We start from the raw sequence: 20837 nt of genomic DNA on the forward strand, positions 1-20837 counted from the left end.
GTCTTTATCTGGCTCCTCTCTGGTCTTTATCCGTCTCCTCTCTGGTCTTTATCTGGCTCCTCTCTGGTCTTTATCTGTCTCCTCTCTGGTCTTTATCCGTCTCCTCTCTGGTCTTTATCTGGCTCCTCTCTGGTCTTTATCTGTCTCCTCTCTGGTCTTTATCTGGCTCCTCTCTGGTCTTTATCTGTCTCCTCTCTGGTCTTTATCTGTCTCCTCTCTGGTCTTTATCTGGCTCCTCTCTGGTCTTTATCTGTCTCCTCTCTGGTCTTTATCTGTCTCCTCTCTGGTCTTTATCTGGCTCCTCTCTGGTCTTTATCCGTCTCCTCTCTGGTCTTTATCTGGCTCCTCTCTGGTCTTTATCTGTCTCCTCTCTGGTCTTTATCTGTCTCCTCTCTGGTCTTTATCTGGCTCCTCTCTGGTCTTTATCCGTCTCCTCTCTGGTCTTTATCTGTCTCCTCTCTGGTCTTTATCTGGCTCCTCTCTGGTCTTTATCTGGCTCTCTCCTATCTCTCTCTCTCTTATCTCTCTCTCCTATCTCTCTCTCTCTTATCTCTCTCTCCTATCTCTCTCTCTCTTATCTCTCTCTCCTATCTCTCTCTCTCTTATCTCTCTCTCCTATCTCTCTCTCCTATCTCTCTCACACACACACCACACACACACTTTCTTTCTCTCAGGTCAGATTGCACTCTGTCCACGTCTAGTGGTAGTTAAGGTGTCGCTAGGGACCGAGGGGTAACAGTTTATATTTGATCAATGCTAAAGTGTCTGAGGCGCCTCGTGTAATGTCATCACGTTCCTGCGTCCAGCCCTCAGAGGGCCAGTGAGCTGAGTGTCAACTTTCTCTGGACTCAATATGCTTGGCTGTTAAGGCGAAAATTAAAAGAGGGAAGTTTACGTTGGAACGCACAGAGCTGGAAGGTGATACCCCTCAATCTCTGTGACTGACACTTTGAAAACAAACGGAACAGGCAGAAGGGTGCGCTACGATAGTGTATCTCTCCGAGGAGAGAGGTGGGAGGGGGTGAAGGAGGAGGAAAGAAAGAGGAACAGATTGTAGGAGACGAGAGCAGGAAATGTTGTGTTTGTGCGGAACATGTTTTGTACAAATGGGAGGAAGGTGGGTTGTGGTGTGGGATGTGTAGCACAGGCTGGTGTGTGTGTGTATGAGGGGGAAGAGGAGGGCAGTTCAGCACAGACATGACGCCACACCACAGCACCAGACTAGATCCATTGCAGTTCAACTTTCCAGTCCATTAGAAAGCATACGGCAGTAAAAAAACTGACAAAATCCAAAAAATACTGTACAATAAAAATTTAAAGACATTTTTAAAGACAGTTTTACCGATGTTTCCACATAGGTGACTGTTATTTACTACTGGTAGCAATGCAGTGGGTAGACATTAGTGAACCGATGGATGGAGGAGAAATGTCTGGGAAAGGAAGAGTTCCTCTCTATATCAGTGGGATTCTAATGGTTCTATCTCAGTAGGGTACATGAGAGGAGCTCTATGGAGCGCGCACACGCTGAAGATTACACCTATCTCATCTGCTGGGATCCAATTAGCAGTTGTCTGTCACATGCAGGACTCTACTGTGCAGATAAGGCCCCCAGCCTGAGAGCTCTATTCTGAACGTTGACAAGAGGAAAGAAGCTGCTTTAGAGGCGTGTTCTCAATCCAACACCAGATCACTTTGTTTGGAGTGCTGGGCTCCACAGCGCCGTTTGTCCCAAACGGACGAGTGTACGGGGAAATGTTTGGATTCCTCATGCAGCCACGATGCAGCACGCTACCAAAACGAACTCCCACCACCACCACCACCGAAGTTCAGGACCTCTTTCCTCTCCCTCCTAACCAGAGCTGGCAGACAGTGTCCCTACATTCCCCCGGCCTCTATTTAACCTGATCCGTTCTGTCAGGAGTCATTTCGAGCCTGGCCCAGAGCTCGTGTATCCTGCTGCTCTCTCGACAGTGTGGCTGAGAGAGAGTGCTTTCACATCGTGGGCTGGAAAGGAGAGGACTATGAGGAAGAGGGTGAAGACATCGTCATTAACAACCTTTCCCCTGGCGTCCCGCTGTGTTAACGTCCTCACAACTAAACAGGGAAAAATATATTCTAGTTCTCTGGGCAGTGGGCCTAAACGCTACACTAATACTGGTGTTTCTGAATGACCCGGTGTAGCGCTTAGAACAGTGTAACATTTGATCATGTTAATATGAGGAAAAAGTTGCCTCCAAGCTAAACCTTTTTACAAAAACACAATTTCAAATTCCCCCAAATACGTTTCGCTTTCTTGAGTCTAAATTGAAATGTTCCCAAATAGTACTTTTTTCCCAGGCCTGTTCTTTCTCATCACCTGTACACGCTGTAGAATATAGATATAGGTGAGGATATGGAATGTGTTGTAGATATAACTGGATATAGCTTTATTCTGCCTCCAGTTCTCCAAGACGGTTTTCTCTGCCAGATATGTCCCACAGATGAGAGTTATTGATTGGCTTCTTAGAGGGGTGGAGTGAAGCAATGGAGCGCCATCTAGTGTTAGAAGTGGCTTCTGCAATGCCTGTTTGACTACCGATGTTTGAAAGAGTCTACTGCACGAGACTCACAATCTTCAAAGGTACTTGTAATACAACAGAATCTGTAGTAGTGAGGCCCCAAAACATCCAGTAAGTCTCTATAATGAAACCATTAATGGTGTTATTGACCATGTTGTTTCCTTGAAGTTAAAGCTCTTTCACATTAATAATTTGGTGTAAAGAGCCCTCTTTGGGAGATTTTAGCTGTTGATACCTGTGTACAGAGAAAGCACATATGCCGCTTCTGTTTCTAAATGTGTTCATGTCTTGGGAAAGGACACACACACACACACACACACACACACGTTCAATAACAGAGCTCAGAGCTGATTGGGCTCCCAGGAGGCTCCCGGCCCCTGCCCATGTTGTTTTATATGCACACACATACACACACACATACACACTCCTCTCTGGTTGCAATTAACACATTCTCATAGGTTGTATTACATGTTAATGACCTGGATTCTGGTACATTGTCAACACTCCAGTGTATCTCATAAGGCAATTACATTGTAAGAGGAAACCTTCTGGTACAAAACAATAACTTCACCCTTCTCTGGAAACTTCTAAATGCACGAACAACTGTCCTCTGCTTCCTCCGTGACCTTGGTAGAAGTCCCTGACTCGGCAATCCTCCACAACCTCCCTTTCTCTACCCACCCTTTATCCATTTCTCCCTCCTTCCCTCTATCTCTCTCTCTCTCTCTCTTTCTCTCTCGCTCCACTCTCATTCTCCCTCTCTATCTCTCTCCCTCCCTCTCCCTCTCCCCCACCCTCTCTCCATTATTAGATTTAGGTCTTATGCCCGGGGGCCCCATCGTCTTAACAGCTCTCATTTTTACTAAATCATCTCTCTCCTCCACACCATATGCTCTCTCCTCATAACGCGCGTCTGTGAATTAGCAAGTCCTGTGATTTGTGAAGCTGGGTGATTGGATTGGAGAACTTTCCTTTCTGTCACTTAGCCCCCCCCTTCTTTCTGTCTATCTTTTCTCACTATCGTTTGCCTGTTGAATGCTTTCATATCAAAATGTCTTATATTTATTCATGTATTCTTTACTTCATGTATGGGGTTTTTAGATGGAGAGGGAGATGGAAGGCAGGTGAAGGATAGATTGCAACATTATGAATTGGACGTGAGCACATTAATCATGTCCCTTGTATGATCCTCATCATTAGATAGTATCAGATGCAGCTGGAGCTATGATGGTTTTGTACATTGAGACAATACTGCTGATCGTGCTGCATTGTGATTATAGCCATCAGAGCGTCATCTCATAGGGTGTGTTATTCCAAAAAACATCCATCACTCCAAGCATTAGCTAATGGCTTTTATTAGCCAGTAAGATCATTGAGTTAAATAACTATTTTCTGGGGAAACCTTTTGCTTTTACTGGAATCAAGAACCCGAATGTAAAGTACAGTATTTTCTAGCTGGAAAACAAATAAATCATTATATGACATTTATAAACCTGCATATTCCATACAATTACAAATCCCAGCCTTAACTGAGAACATAAAACATGTGTCTGGGTGTCAAAATCTCCCAAAACACGATCCAATCACAGTCATCTGTCTTCACCAAATGTTTACCCTTCTGATTTTTAAATTGTGAGCAGTCGCGAGCTCTCTGCTTGGCACAGCGGACTAAGAATTCTGACCAAGATAATGATCACTGAAGGGTTGAAGTTAGATGCCCTGTTGAGAGAGACCAGACAAGACCACCATATCCCCACCCTCCCCCCAAACACTACCACTGCCTCTACTCTTATCCAATCATCTCTGACATTGACCATTCACTGGCTCTAACCTCATTATGGCCTTTTTAAAGAGATTAGGGACCTTAGACTAACCAAGATGCAACCAAACAGACCATTAGGAAAGCCCGATTCAGTGTCTTAAAAAGGTTGTGGAGAATGAATAGAAAAACGGAAATAATGTCGTCCAGTCCCATGCATATTTGTATTTAATTGACACAATGGTACGGTCATTAGTATTTGACCTGTTTAGGCTTTTGTAACTCATGCACCTGCCAGTGACTCTGTATCATAGCACATTGTGCGCTCTGTTACATGACCTCATACTGAATGACAAAGGTTCACAAACTACACATTCAGACAAGACCACACTACCACGCCCCAAGCAGAACTCATATGATGACAGCCATAGTTTTGTTCACTTTACTTGCAACAGCAGCTGTAGCATTCACACACACACACACACACACACACACACACACACACAAACACACTTCCAGCCAAAAACATCTGCACAACTGCAGGTCTGTGTTGCCACGGAGACCAGGTTCCAAGCTGCAGGAGGTCCTATTAACTTATAGAGCTGTGAGACGTATTAGAACTTTTCCATCATCCCTCACCCTTACCACACACACACACACACTATCTTATCCATGCCCTCTCTCTCTCTCTCTCTCTCTCTCTCTCTCTCTCTCTCTCTCTCTCTCTCTCTCTCTCTCTCTCTCTCTCTCTCTCTCTCTCTCTCTCTCTCTCTCTGAATCACACACACTTGTAGAGAACATGTATAATAGACCCCTCACTACTGATCTCTCCCATTTCATTTATTGGAGCCAAGTACTTAGATGCATAATGAAGACTAACCATCCTGGGGTCAGCTCTTTCACCCCCTCCACCCTCCACCGGCCCTCCCACCCACTTAGCTGTTTAACCCCCTCCACCCTCCACCGGCCCTCCCACCCACTTAGCTGTTTAACCCCCTCCACCCTCCACCGGCCCTCCCACCCACTTAGCTGTTTAACCCCCTCCACCCTCCACCAGCCCTCCCACCCACTTAGCTAAACATCTCTTGGTTCCCGTCATCTGATTAGCCAAAACATCCCGTCCCTACTTGGTCACCCCTGGCAGGTTCATTAGGTTTCTTTGCCTCACTGCTGGCTGATTCATACAGAAGATTAAGGTTAGGGTTCTCACAGTATTCAAATGTAAACGGTCAAGATTAGTCTTCTAAAATGGCAAACACGGACATTTGTATCCAGAGTTCTCGGATCGTCTGTCTGTCCATACATCCGTATGTGGTCTCTTCATCCATTATTACTGACATTTTATTACGATCATAAATGTCCCTGAGAGCCTGCAATGCTGCTGGGCCCCAACGGGCAGAAGAGCACACAGGAGAGAGAATTCAACCAAATGGCAGAAGAGAAATAAAAGTGAATTAACCAATAACAAATCACCCCGCGTACCCATCCCCTCCTAATATCCTTCTTTTTTTTCAGTAACTCATCTAAATTTGTTCAACGTCTTTCAGGCATGGAGCCAGAAAGGCTTTTACATCCATAAAGGGTATGGATCAGGGTAAATCACATTAACCTGTCCAATTTAATTAAAGTATCGACAAAACATAATAGATACTTACACGGAGTTGGAAAAAAAAAGAAACTGAAGAGAAAAAACTATTTCCATTTATAATTTCCATCTAGTCTAGCATTTTCAGGGGCCGCTGTGGAATGTCCATGGCTTAAGTAGGGCGTTTTAAACACCCATGGGAGCATTTGAGACCATTTATGATGATTTAGACGCTGACTTTTTTTTTCTTTTTTTTTTTCTATCACTCCGTGTCGGAGGCGAGGCAGGGCTGGTTGGGTTGGTGTAATGAAGCGAGCAGACGCTCTGGTATAGCCTGCGTCAGCGCTCGCCGCACTGCTGTGATCAATAGTGGAATATTTTTATTCATAAAGCGGAGAGTTAATTAAATCAAGGAGTCTTTGGGATGGGTGTGCGACACTGAGCAAGGGCAGAGTAGGGAAGCTGGCAGGAGCTGCATACAAAGTCCACGGCAACCGCCAAGATCTGATCAGCAAACCATTTTGACCATGTACAAATGGATGCCTGTCTATCTCTCCATCCATCTTTATATGCATCCCTCTATCCATCCCTCCTCTCAAATGCCCCGCTATACTTTCAAATGTCAGTCAGAGGACAGCTTAAGAGAAGAAGCCTTAATTTCACCAGCGCAACCCTAAGATAAACTTCTAAGCAGATACAAAATGATCATTTACATTTATGCATTTAGCAGACACTTTTATCCAAAGCGACTTCCAAGAGAGAGCTTTAGAAAAGAGCATAGGTCACTGATCACTCTGTTCCAGATTGTTGCAGCTGTTCCAGATTGCTGTTCGATACGGATAACAAGCTGTACACTGAATATGCCCCCACCTCTGAGAGTGGGATTTACATTTGCTTTGCCACCTTCCACAATAAAATCACTACTTTAAACTCCACTTTATGAGGGATAGATTTCGTGAAATGTAGAGTGAAAGCAACAGGGAATACCACAGTCCTCTTGGTGTATTTCAAGAGAATGACTGGATTGGAGAGGGTGGATATATCTGAACGACAGGCTTGTGTTTGTATGTCTCCACAGAGGCATCTTGCCACACTGTTACCCGATTCACAGACCACACAAACAGGCGCGCGCACACACACTTACGTACACTAGCTAGCATGTTTGCCTCCGTGTCAGCCTGTCCTCTCTTACTCTCCCAATGAAAACCCTCCTTCACCCAGCCTAAGTAAGAGCTACTGTCGTCCTAAAAGCCAATTACAGTAGAAACCCTCTTTGAGAGGAGGAGGAGGAGGAGGAGGAGGAGGGAGGAAAGGTGGAGCAGGGGAGAGGAGAAATCCAGAGCACATTGCTGTTCCAATCATCGCCATGACCCCAGCTATAAAACACTGTAAAATGAGCCAACCCCAGATCAATATTTATTATTCTCTTTATACATCTTTATTGAGTAATGTTACACCCATCCAAAGACAGAGAGAGGATGAGAGGACTGTAAGAACACAGTAGAAACGGGGACAGGGACTCAAACTGTACAGCCACGCTTGGCTTTAGACATTGAGAATGGGGGGTGAGAGAAAGGGTCACCGCTTGAAGGTGTCTCAGGTTTCATAAAACAAAATGTCTCCCTTTTTTTTGTCCAGGCCCCTAGGGAGGAGTGGGTGGAGATCCTCTCTGCCCAAATTAGAGCTCTTCCGCCTTTCTGTCTAGTGCAAGATCAGACATCCCAACCTGCAGAGACTCATTTCCGGGAGGTAGCTCCCGGGACGCAATCCGGACGCATGATGTACCCCCTCAACCTGGACGTACCCCCCCCCCCCCCACACCAGACGCAATCAGGATGCGCGATATGCACCAATCTCTACCAGAAATTACCATTAGACAGTCTCTCGCTCGCTCGAAATAACAAATCCCCGATTTCCGGGAGATTGTACAGCATTTGCGGGCGTCAGGGAGCCGCTATTGAAATGCGGGAGACTCCCGGACCTTCCGGGAGACTTGGGATGTCTGCAAGATGCCAGAAATCTTTAATTTTTATTAAAGATTATAGTCCAGGAAGCGAGGATACTGTAGGAGCTGGTGAGCGGTGAAGAGGTTTGGCACCTGCGAAAACGTGGTTGTAACCACGCTAGGTCTTGGTCACCCGCACACCCTCTGGTGATGCTCCTGCCTGACATGGGCCATATGGATTTCAACATAAACATGTGGTTTTATGTTTTGATAGGCTAAAATAAATCAGATACATGTCTAATCTACTGTTACTGAATCAAGGCCCGGGTTCCCCCTGGCGGATTATCATTTCTAAATAGGAGACACATGCAGGGAGACAAAAATGACAATGAATGGGATGTTTTATGTTGTTACTCATCCAAACGCACAGCTTGGAAAACATGCATTACTTGGCATCCATGAAAGGTTGAGTGAAAAGACACAGGCAACATTGTAGAGGCACTTCAAGACGAAATGTTGCTTCATTCCTCTTTTCTGCGGATCATAGGATGTATATTGAACCGTGTGTGTGCTTTTCGTGCACGAGTATCTGCGAGAAAATGTGTGTACTCCACTGTATAAAGGGTTAAATGTAATATTAAAGCCAATGGGGGTCAACTTGGCTAGTATCATTCACTTCAAATGAATAATGTAATTTAATATGGTGGACAGGGCAGCAGTGTCTGCTCCAAGCTCCACTCCCATCTCTCTCTCCTCTGGATGGGAGCAGGGTACATCAGGTCATTCTGCCCACTGTTTGAGGTGGACGGAGGACATGGGTCTGGTTTCAATCTGCAGCGGATAGTGACTTTGCAAGGTATCATGTTTATATTGACCACAAGATAGCATGTGGAATTTTGTATTATTGTGTGTGGCAATCATTTAAATAATTATAAAAAAAAAAAAATGTTGGACATCCTAAACGGTGTGGTTTAACACGCTTTTAGTCCGAGTTTGCAAGTTGTGTATTTGAATTTAGTAGTAAATGATGTGTGTGTGCTTGTGAGAGTCCTGCATAACAATTCCTTTGACAAGCCTTGAAGTGCAGTCCTGCCTGACAGGATGTGCATTAGGAAATTCAGTTAGGCATGCAGATAACAGACCTGACACAGGCATGCTCTGGAGAGGATGGCTGATGGGTAATGTAGTCAGACAAGGAGGTAACCACACTGGACTGCAGTACAGTTCCACCTATGAGAAATATCAAGGGAAACATGAGTCCTTCCTAAAAGATGGAGAAAATAAATGCTCAGATCTAATCATGGATATAGCATTGATCTGAAGTTAACTTTTAAGATCTAAGATATTTTTTTATAGGTAACATTTGATAAATGACCGACTTTTTAACACCTCTATTCCAACCAGAGCGTTCTTCAATGATTACAAACGCTGCTAATCAGAGCATAGCTCCAGCAGAAGGAACTCTCAGCGGACCTCCAAAAAAGAACTGTGTCAAGGCATATCTTTAGCTCTGAGCATGACAGTGAACTGAAGCACACAGACCAGACAGCTGAAGGGGCTTCTGGGCAGGTTTTTGAACATCCTTGAGTTGCGCAGTCAAAGCCCAGACTTGAGTCCCAGAGAAAATCTGTGGAAAAACCTGAAGATCCCTTCCAGTCTGGGAGGATGCCACTGAACGGCCAACTAGCTTGGTATAGGGGAATGTCGAAACGGGTGAATATGCAGTTTATGTAATGATATTCCATGCTTGATCAACGCTGTTCAAAATGATAGGGAAAATAGTCCAAACATTTTATCATGATATTTTAATATGTAGGACTAAAGGGAACAGGTAATTATGGTATAGCCCATTATTATAATACTCCCTCACCGCAAAATGTAAAATATATTTTTTACACATTTTGAGGAGGTTAAAATGTAATGTATCTCAGCCAATATTTGTAGACATTTCCTCAAGAAAAAGTGAATGTCATAACATTGGATGCCAATATCTGTGTATTGGGCTATTACATCTTTCTGGCTAGCGAACATTAAGCCTGCTTTGTTGTGTGCCTGTCTCTGTGCTCGTGAGTGTCCTGTACATGGTGTGTGGAAGTGGTTTGTGTCTTTGTCTTGTATAATGCGGGTTTCTGTGTGTTCGGCCGCCCCTAGGACGTTTCCTCCACGCAAGCTTGGCTCTGATACCCTTGAATGTGTGTTGTTGCTAGGCTTTTATCAGTAATATGTTCTGGTGCAGTCTGGTTGTCTGGACATGGGGCCTTTAATGGAATCAATAGGAGATTTATAGCTGCCTTCCTGGGAATTAGAGAAGGGGGAGGGCCAAAGTAAAATAAAATTAATGAAATTTGCAAGCAGATTGTCAGTGTCAGGAGACTTGTGGACTCCCACCCCCTCCTCCTCGTTCCGCGCGTGTGCATGTCTGTGTGTGTGGGCTGGACGGATATTAGGGTGTTTGTGGTTCGTGTGCCCTTTTAAGCCGGCAAAGCCGAAGCCAATATCTGCCAGATGACAGTATCCTTGTCTCTGAATGCTGGGTACTGACTCACCTTCAGTAACGTGAGACATGGAGGACGCACGGCACACAGCTGGCCACAAGACCGTGTGATGTCCGCAGGCAGATCCCTGGAAAACTGTTCAATTTGTTTGTTTGTTTGTTAACAACAGCCACCTATCACGCAACATTTAGAAGGAGATAAAACAAAATATGGAAGAGTGAAGAACAGTTGAATGGGCTGGAAGCACTCTGAGGCAAAATGTTGTTGGTCTATTGCTACTATGGAGTAATAGACCAAGTAAGAGTAATAGACCAAGTAAGAGAATATTTGTCATCAAATAACTATTCAACACATTTATTGTATATGTGGCTTTGATACAAGAAATACATCAAAAATATACTCTTGGTTTTGTTAGGTTTTGTCAGTGCAGCAGCAAATGGTATGAGTGTCAGAATAGAATGTTGGCTTACCTTATGGAAGGAGAAAGAGAGTGAGAGTGAGAGGGAGGGAGACAGAGATAATGTAGTTTAATTACCTTACTCTGTCCTTAATAGGCAAGAAAATACTACACAGTAAACAAAACAATAAAAAATGTATGAACAAAAAGTACTTTTAAACTCCCAAATTCTCCCCATTGACCCATACATAACATATTAATTTTCCTCCTGCCAGACATTCAAACAATCAGGCTTTGACTCAGAAACAATAATTAAAGAGGAAGAGAAGGAGAGAGAGAAGAGAAACAAGGTTTCATGATTTCGTCTGTTTTGCATTGACGTTGTCAGAATGGGCAGGAGATGAAAGGAGGATAGCATTCTTAGTGGGACATCCGGAGGTATAAACATCGATATTGCAAATTAGAAGCATCGCGTCGAAGTTATGCTTCTCAAATGTTGGACTTCTTTGTGGATGTTACGAACCACACACTTTGAGTGAAGTACTCACAAGAACTGCATGCTTATACAAGTATACACAAAGGAGCATGCTTTTCATATTAAGTCAAGGAGAAAATCCAGCCTCGCATCGCTTTTCAAATAAAACAGACCCAGCTAACAAATGCTGGATATTGAAGACGTCAAGAGCAATAAACCAAGGTTAGTTAGAAATCCTTTATCGTTATTCTAAACACGGCACTCCAATTAAGATCTCTTGCATTAATTAAACTTGACTTGGCTCCCTCACCCAATTTCCATAGATTGAAAGGGTGAGGTGGTAGCCCATATTTCAAACGAGGTGGGAATCAGGGGCGTTTCTCTTTGCTTCTTTTCTTATCGACTGATGTCGGTGTGAACATGGAGAGAGATAGGAGCTGACAGAAACAGAAAGCATATTTGGATCCATGCTTGATTGTGTCTTGTGATTGGTTGTATTAATGTTGTCAAGGTCACGCCCAGCCGAGGTCTCCTGTTACATGTTACAAGCATGACGGGCAGACCGACATCCCTGATTAGGCCATCTGATATTCCAGACTTCATTTGTATCCTCCCGGCCAAGTAATTGCATTCTGGTTTTCAAATTATGTTTGCATGCAGGGCTCTACAAACAAACCAGCCTAATAAAGTTTAGCCAAAACCATTGTGACACAACCAATGTGCGAGAGCTGGCAGGCTAGTAATGTGTGTGGGTGTGTAGTGTGTTTGCGTGTGTGTGTGTGCGCGTGCTTATGTTTAGCGTTCTCAAGTTACTTAAAACACATTTGATTGCTTAATTTTTCCTGGAGAATAATGAATTTCTCTTGGAGGGATCAACAAAAAGATCTTGAAATGTTTTTTCCATTGAAAACACATTTTAGAGTAGAAGACTCATGGAGAGAAAGGTAGAAATGACGTTTATGGTCTATTGACCAATTAGACTTGTGACTTCAAAGAGGACCTTCTTTACTTGGCAGCAGAAATCTGGCACCTCTGTCCACATGCTCTTGACACACACACACACACACACACACACACACACACACACACATACATACACACACAATCTGAAACCTGTCATGTCTTCATACAAACGTTCTTTATTTCTTGTTTTCCAGAGACCTGAGTGAGAACCAGATCCAGGCGGTTCCACGCAAGGCTTTTCGCGGGATCACTACGGTCAAAAACCTGTAAGTACCTAAACCCTCCAGTCATACCTCTCCAATCACACTTTTCCTTTCCCCTAAAGCCAATGAATTAGCAGGCATCCATTTTCTTATCCCAAAAGCACACAAACACTTGGTCCTGTTTGACTGTTCTGGCTGAGGGGAAGGACCTCCAGACTGAATTTGTCTGAACAGATGTCCAGTGTTCCCATCAGTCACTTAGGACCTGCTAATCTGCTAATGGCCAATGCATCAATCTATGGTCTGGCTGATCAATTGTAGGGTTTCCTGCTTTGGCAAACATGTCAGTTCTGCTAGTCCTCTGTTCCTCAAACAGATTTCACACAAATGAATAAAATTTTGAAATCATTTTGGGGGGATTTCTCCTCAAAGATACAATATTCAGTTGAGGTACAAATACTTCATAGTGGAGCTATACTGTTTGCCTCAGTCTTTAGTGCAACACATGTCCTCATTTCACTGCACAATTACTAGGTGATGGAACAGTGGACCTGGGCGCAACAACAAGGAATTACTCCCAGCCAATACCACCAATCGGTTTACCAGAACAATAAACACAATGTTGCCCTCCCTCTAAATCTCCTTCTCCACCATATGGTCCAGACCCAGCCTTATCGCTGACTCACTGCAGTTAATAGGGAAATGTCTTGAAAGTGTTGTTAAGCTGGAGTGTAATGATCCAATGTCTGTTTGGAGTTAAGGATCAGTGCCAGAATGCTGGCTGGCTGGGGGGAGGTCAGTTCCCAAGGCTAGCTTTCAGACTGGTTCTGGGTGGCTTCCTTTCCTATCTGATCCACTCTCCCTTTCATATCAGCTACATTCTAGACTGGCTTTCTTCCTACATCCCCTATCAGTTTTGTATGTCTAGGAAGAAGAGATAGGAGGTAGCAACATGTGGAGAGTAGTCATGAGAAAAAAAAATTACAAGTCCTTTTTATCCAGTTCAACTGAGGGTCATTCGTCAAAACAAAGCCCTTTTTTTCCAAGTAATGTCACGGAGGGCTTCACATACTGTATGCCCATAGAGCTGGACATGAACCTTAGGGTCATTCGTGTTAGTGAACAGTCCATCTGAAGCTACTAGTGAATTACAACAGGGTTTGCTGACCTCCGTGCTAGTGAGCAACGGCCAAGATATAAAATATGTGTGTTTAACTTATCGTGGCCCTGGCTGTTTGGCTGTGCCTGTCAGACAGCCCTTTGGTGGAAATGAAAGAGACTTTCTGGCCCAGATTGAGCAACACAGGTTGGGCCAGTGATGCATCTCTCTCTAACCTCACTTCTGACCCAGCCCAGTCCCTAGCTCTGGTCCATTCCTCATTCTGTGCTGCGCTTCTAGTCCTTGGCCTCAACATTGTCTCTCACACAAACTCTCTGAAACAGACTGAAGCATTGATATACTGTAGTCAAATACTGTCTCAAGATAATTAGCTAAATTTTTTGGGCAATATATATATTTTTAATGTAAGTTTTGCATAATTAAATGAAAAAAACTTTTTTTATTTTAATTTTAATAAAACACAATGTCCCCTGAATCCAAGCTTTCTGAAATGGACAGATTCTTTTGGAGGTGTTTGTGCTGTGCTGGCCTGCGGAGGTCATGCCAAGAAGGGTGCTGCAGCACTGGTCCCAGGTCAGAGTAGCAGAAGATGACGACTGCAGTGCTGTCGATGGATGTGTATACTGACTGATTACATGTCAATTCTTTTTTTTTTGGGTCGTCTCTCCTCTTTTATAAAGTCAAACGTACCCATTGACAAAGCTACAAACGTGTATTTTATTGCAAACGATGCGGTGCATGTAAAATATGTTTTATAAGTTATATAGCGTCGTGAGCAGCCTATTGTGTCCTTCCTCTCCTTCCCAGGATACATGCAGCCTGCAAGGTGACTCCTGATTTATTAGCTCAAAGGGTCGGCTCCTCCATTTTCTCGAAGAAAAACTTCAGACAGCTCCCTGTGGGCTCAGCCATTGATTTTCTCACGTGTTCCCCTCTCTCTCCCTAATGCTCTTTTTGTACAGGCTACTGTAGGGACACTGCGCTGCACCCAGGGGTAAACGCACACACACATACAAACGCACACTTGTGGACATGTGTACACACACACACACACACACACCCTGGTGCATGCATAAAAAACATGCACACAATCACTTTCCCATACAGACCAACGCAAACACACAAATCTCAACCTGGTACCCTGAAGCAGCTTATTTGGACTCTGAACGACACTCTTGAGTGGCATATACTCACTCAGCAATTAGACTGCCTGCCTTTTCTTCAAAAAGACAAGAAAGTGGCAAGGATAATTAGCAAAGCCTGTTACTGAACCAGTGAGACATACCACAGGTCACGTTTATGCGTATGTGTCGGAGAGATAGAAATAATTGCGTGTGTGTTTGTGTGTGTGTACCTGGGATTTTGATGTTGAATGCACTGCTCGCTGGGTGCCGACATCGTGTCAGCTCCTTACACAGCCTGCTGACTATCAGACATGTCAGTCACAAACACAGTCTGTCCGTCAATCGACTTCGTTCAATCCATGGGCTTCAATCCATGAGGAAGCCCCCCTTCTCCCCCAGCCTCTAGCCAGCTTCCCGCAGCCTCCCTCTGTGCCTCCCCCTTGCCTCAACCTCTCCTCAATCACTTAATGCTTTCAATCACTCCCATGAAAGCTGAGAAGAACCCAGTCGTCTTTACACTCCTACAAAGTTCCATTCTCTTCCTGTTCCCGCCTTTCCTTGGCCCCCACTCTCTGCATCTTTCCCTCCCTCCCTCCCTCCCTCCCTCCCTCCCTCCCTCCCTCCCTCCCTCCCTCCCTCCCTCCCTCCCTCCCTCCCTCCCTCCCCTCCCCTCCCCTCCCCTCCCCTCCCCTCCCCCCCTCCCCTCCTCCCTCCCCTCCCCCCCTCCCCTCCTCCCTCCCCTCCCCCCCTCCATCCTCCCTCCTCTCCCACCTGGGCGTCTCTCGTCCCTGGGGGTTGTAAAATGCTGGCCGCTTCATGCTCTCCTAGCCTGGAGGCTGTGCCAGCTTGCTGTTGGTTTGAGTTATATCCGGCACGCTCAGGGGTAAGTTAGTTTGAGTTATGTGTGGGGGCACTTACCCTGGCATACGTTGCTTGCTTTACGACCGCCTCGTACCAGTGGACGTGTCGTCGCAGATGGCGGCGTTTAGCCTTTGATGTTACACCCTAATCCCAGCGTCCCCTCTCTCAGCGTGAAGACCAAACCGTCCACTGGACTGAATACTCTCCAACTGTACACAACAAGCCCTTCTCACACATTCATCATAATATCCGTAGGTGTTTCATTGAGATTTCTAGGCGTACAGATGATATCATATTACTGTTTACATTTACATTTAGTCATTTAGCGGACGCTCTTATCCAGAGCGACTTACAGTAAGTACAGGGACATTCCCCCCGAGGCAAGTAGGGTGAAGTGCCTTGCCAAAGGACACAACGTCATTTAGCACATCCCGGGATCAAACCGGCAACCTTCTGATTACTAGCCCGATTCCCTAACCGCTCAGCCACCTGACTCCCTGTTGATGGGGAATCTTGACGCCTGCTTTATGGTTGCATTTGGTGAGTCAACGCCCATGTTACTGGGCTGGATAGAACAGGAGGGGGTCAGCCGGCCGGCCGGAGAGACACCCAGTTTGGAGGAAGTGAGGAGAAAGAGAGAGTTATCAGGTCCATCCATCTCTGTCCTCCCCTGTCAGTCCTCTGAGACAGAGGGCCAGCCACTCCTGTCCTCTCTCCATGCTAATCAGAACACTGGAGCATCATGATTTATCCCCAGCTCTCCTTTGTGCCTTTCCTTCCCTGCTGCACTCTCTGACACGCACACACACAAGCACGCTCGCGCACACACACACACACACACACTCTGACAGTGACAGAGATAAAAAAAAATAGGTGCAGAGACATGGACAACACATGCACAGCGCAGGCACGCAGGTCTACACGCCAACGCAAACAGTCACACATCCTCTGTGAGCGCTGGCAAACACACGCACCAGTCCACGTAAGACATGCAGTACACACACACCGCACTAATCTCATGGTGTACACATTGTCATCACTGATGAACATCCATCCCCCCCACTTAATCAGTTCCTGTTTTAGTATTCTGTCGGAGCTGATAGTTTATCCGAACATCTTTCTCTGTGTGTGTGTTTATGCAGAACATGTGTGTGAGATCATTTTTGCGTAAGTATTTGTGTGTGTGCCCGTAGGTCCACTATTGCTTTCTGTTTTCTCCAGTCTGTTTTCATGCTTGTGCTGATGGGATAGAGGCAGCATAGGGGCATTAAACTGCCAATAGTGCTTATGGCTGGGATGATTGAAGAGCCAACGTAATTGGATTGAAGGAAATTAAATTTGGGATCTCTATTCACGATCACCACCAAACACACACTCGCACAGACACACACGCACTAACGCACGTACACACTAACACACGTACACAAATAGCCCTTGGCATTGCTTCGGATTGATAGAAGTCATGTTATTCCTTGTAGCGGTTTAAATGTGCACAGCTGTCAGAATCTCGATGAAAACGTAACTTTGAAACAGCAGAAAGCAGCATTGTCATCTGAAGTTCGTGTGGTCGTATCTCTGTTTGGGTTTCTTTAAATATCTGACTGTGGTGCAGTTAACAAATTACTTCAGGCCTAAATGATGTTTTAGTTAATTAAGCCAAAGCAAGATTTACATTCCTTTCATATCTCAATAACTGTGTTGATAGGTTGTCTCCGCTTGGGTTTTATTCCATCAGTTGCCAAGTATCTCATGGGTCTTAATTAGTAGAAGGATTAGAGATCGTACTGAGTGGAAAGCTGCTACATGATCAAAAGAAAAACTCATCTTAGATGACAGTCCACCTTGTTCTGTCATTTCAAAATAAAATATTGTTGACATTTTGGATGAACTATCCCTTTGTGTGACAGGACAGCCATACAGTATGTTTCTCTCTCTCTCACTCTCTCTCTTTCTCTCTCTCTGATCTCCGATGAGGAATCGCTCTTCTCTGCTGAGCTGATAAAAGCATGTCGGAAACCAGGTGCCTCACAAGAGAGAGGGAGAGCGTGGATTAAAAAGAGTGAAGAAGGAAAGAGGCATTAGGAATAAAGAGATTGCATTTAGAGAGCCGGGACTTCACTCAAGCAAAAAACAAATCAAACGTCAGGGATTGTCAGCTAAAAGAGGGATTAGGGCTGAAGATACACCGAGGACACAGGTAGAGGAGGAGCAGGATTAAAGACAGACAGATCTTTTTCTTCCTTTATGGCCACTGGCAGACAATACACACATGGTGTCTGTCTGTAACAGGTTAAATGTCCCGCATGCCTCCGCTGCGACGCAAAGGACCCGGGAGAGAGGCTTCTGACTGTCTGCCCTTTGTATCCAATCATCTTCCATTCATCTCGCTTCGGAGAGAGACAGCAGTCGAGGACTGGAGGGGTTGTTCAGGGGAGGGTGTGTGTGTGTGTGGGGGGGGGGGGGGAGGGGGGGGGCGTACTTAAATTAAAGTAAAAGGGAGCAAGGGGGAAGAGGAATGAGTGCCATGGCGAGCGTCTCGGAGTCCAGCGTCTTGACGGGGGCTGATTTACGAAGCCTCTTCTTTAATGAAATTGTTTCAGTGACAGGGCCAGTAAAAGCTTGTAATGGATTGGGTGCTCTAATGTAATGAAATTACTCCCTTTCGGCCCCCAAAAAAAGGCAGGGAAAAGGGAGAGGGTGGAAAGGTTGGAGGGAGTGGGGGAGGGAGAAAATGCAATTAATATTTACGGAGACCAGACAGATGTGGGGGGCTGCACACTGCAGTCAGCATCCTGCTCTCTCTCTCTCTCTCTCTCTCTCTCTCTCTCTCTCTCTCTCTCTCTCTCTCTCTCTGTGTTCTCTCTCCCCCTCTCTCTCTCTCTCTCTCTCTCTCTCTCTGTGTTCTCTCTCTCACCCTCTATCTTGATCTCTCTGTCCCTCTCTCTCTCTCTCCCTCTCACAGGGCAGCGAGTGCAGAGGGAGGTGATAGGCTGAGAGCAGACAGGCCACTTTAGCCAGTTGGTTCTCTTCTTCCTCCCCTGCTCTCCTCCATCTCTTCCTCCTCTCTCTCTTCCCCCCTGGCAGGCAGCGCGGCGAGGTGAGAGCTTTGCCTTAGCGCTGGTTAGCATGTCAGCGCCGGTGTCCCCCCCCCCCCCTCCCCATCACCTCCACCCGACCTACCTCCCCCCCCGTCTTCGCCCCCACCCCCCTCCCACCCCCCACCCCCCTCCTCTTCGGGATGGTAGCCCCCGGCCCCTCCCCCTTTTGCGCTCACAGACCTGCCGCTGACTCCTGTCTCTCCTCTCCTCTCCTCCGCAGGCAGCTGGACAGCAACCACATCAGCTGCATCGAAGATGGAGCCTTCCGAGCCCTCCGTGATCTGGAGATACTGTGAGTAGCAAGGCAGCCCCCCTCCTCCTCTCTCCTCTCCTCCCTGTCACCCTTTTCCTGCGGACCAGGGATATCCTCTCACCCCTGGTCTTCCTTTCTTCCTGTTTGCTCTCCCTCCTTGTCTCCCTCCTTTATCTCGTTTGCCTGTTTCTTCCCTCTGTTCTTTCTTTCTGCAGTTTTTTCCCCCCTCTCTCCCTCCTTCTTTTCCTCTTTTTTTCTTTCTAGTTTTGTTCTTGCTTGCAATTGTTCTAGTTTTGTCTGGTTCTTTTGTGAGTGTGTGTGTATGTCTGGATGTGCGTGCGTGCACGCGTCCGTGTGTGCGTGTGCACGTTTAGTCTTGAATGTCCTTGCAGAACGGGTTGCGAAGGTGCAGCAAAATGTACCTGTTCATCCTCCCAAACTCTGCTGTGTCTGGGTTGCTCTGTGGGATGAGCGCTCTGTAGGATGAGCGCTCTGTGTGATGACCGCTCTGCAGACACTCATTCCTCTTCCCCACGCTGCATTGTGACAGTTAGCGGATACGTCTCGCTGGCTGCTGTACTTGTTATTCACTTTCTCACAGCCTCCGCGGCTGTGTGTGCCGTCGCGGCACCAAAGTGTTTCTGCAGTTCAGGAGCCGGTGACACGTGTGTCCTGATTGAAACCCTGTCAGAATTGTATTTCTTCGCTGACAGACTCAGCGTGGACTTGGAGAGTGTGGCTAACGCCAGTTTGGCTGCTGTTCCCCCAACACTGGGAGCATTGCTCCGCGAGGCAGCTGTGTGGTAGCGGCTCAGGATAGGACGAGGGAGGCGGGGGGAGAGTGTCAGGTCGTCGGTGGACACTGAGCCATCTGTCAGGTGGTCTGCAGGGGGCTAAGTGTACCTGTCACCCCCCCCTCCTCTCACACACACACACACACACACACACTCACACCACCCTCCCAATAAAGCTGCTGTCATAAATGACGAACAGAATCCACTTTCACCAGGAGGTGATTTGTCTCGCAGTTTTAAAACGCGTCAATGATTTGCATGCGTGTAACAGTTATGCTGTTCAGGGTTACAAAGTGTAATTAGAGAGTAGAGGGAAAAGCACACAGAACTGTGAAGGTGTGAATGGAAGCTCGACTGCATTCTCGCCCTCTTCTTGTAACACGGCACAGTATCGTGAGTCTGTGCCGCACACACACACACACACACACACACTGTGTGCACCATCTGCTCAGCCCATTGGAGCGGCCGGTTTCATGACCACAGCACAAAATGGCCCGGTGTAGCCAGTGTGCTTGAGTCAGGGATGACCACGCCAGCTACAGGGGCTTATAAAAGCCTTCATGTGTGTAGATTCAATTTTCATGAATAATCCAGCACTTTCTGCTCCGCCTCACCACCGCCCCATTACCGACTGTCCATCCGTGGATTACGAGTGCGTGCGTGTGGTTGAAGATGATGATGTAGATGCGTGTTGTTTAAAGATGATAATGCCCCCAGATGTCTATGCAACTGTGACTGAAGTAAGATAATTGGATGGAGCATGATTCTGTAAATGCAGCGACCCAACCCCCCCCCCCCCCCCCCCCTGTTTTAATTAGTGAATATTTCTCAGAGGGTTAGACTGTATAGACTGCCATTTTTTGGGTTAAAATGTTTTTCTTTGTATGAGAATGAGAGTACGAATGCTACTGAGATTGTTTATTGCCATATGCGCTCATACTCTTGGGAAGTGAATATGCTGCGGTTGTGAAGCTGCTCTTGGCCCGTGTATGCGTACGGAGGCTCCCTCTTCCACCCTGCAGCAGGGTCCAGATAGTCTCCTGTCTCCTCCATGTGATCAAACCATATCACTGCATTAAAACCACTAGGCCTTTCAAGAACACATCATTTATTGATCCTCTATTTGGTCTGCCATGGGAGCAGCTGGTTCCCCTTGACTTGGGATGTTTTATGGATGGTTCGTGTCTCAACAACCTGTGGTCCATTT

At 46.1% G+C, this 20837-nt stretch overlaps 1 protein-coding gene across 1 annotated transcript in view; it reads left to right on the plus strand.

The window, feature by feature from the left end:
- Positions 1-20837, plus strand: part of slit3 (slit homolog 3 (Drosophila)) — a 128578-nt gene that overhangs the window by 58623 nt on the left and 49118 nt on the right. The window contains 2 exon segments of the mRNA XM_067247126.1: positions 12372-12443; positions 18804-18875. Of these exon segments, the coding sequence (XP_067103227.1) occupies positions 12372-12443; positions 18804-18875 (144 nt within the window).

The sequence above is a fragment of the Osmerus mordax genome, chromosome 12 (assembly GCF_038355195.1).
Source record: "Osmerus mordax isolate fOsmMor3 chromosome 12, fOsmMor3.pri, whole genome shotgun sequence".
Classification (NCBI taxonomy): Eukaryota; Metazoa; Chordata; class Actinopteri; order Osmeriformes; family Osmeridae; genus Osmerus; species Osmerus mordax.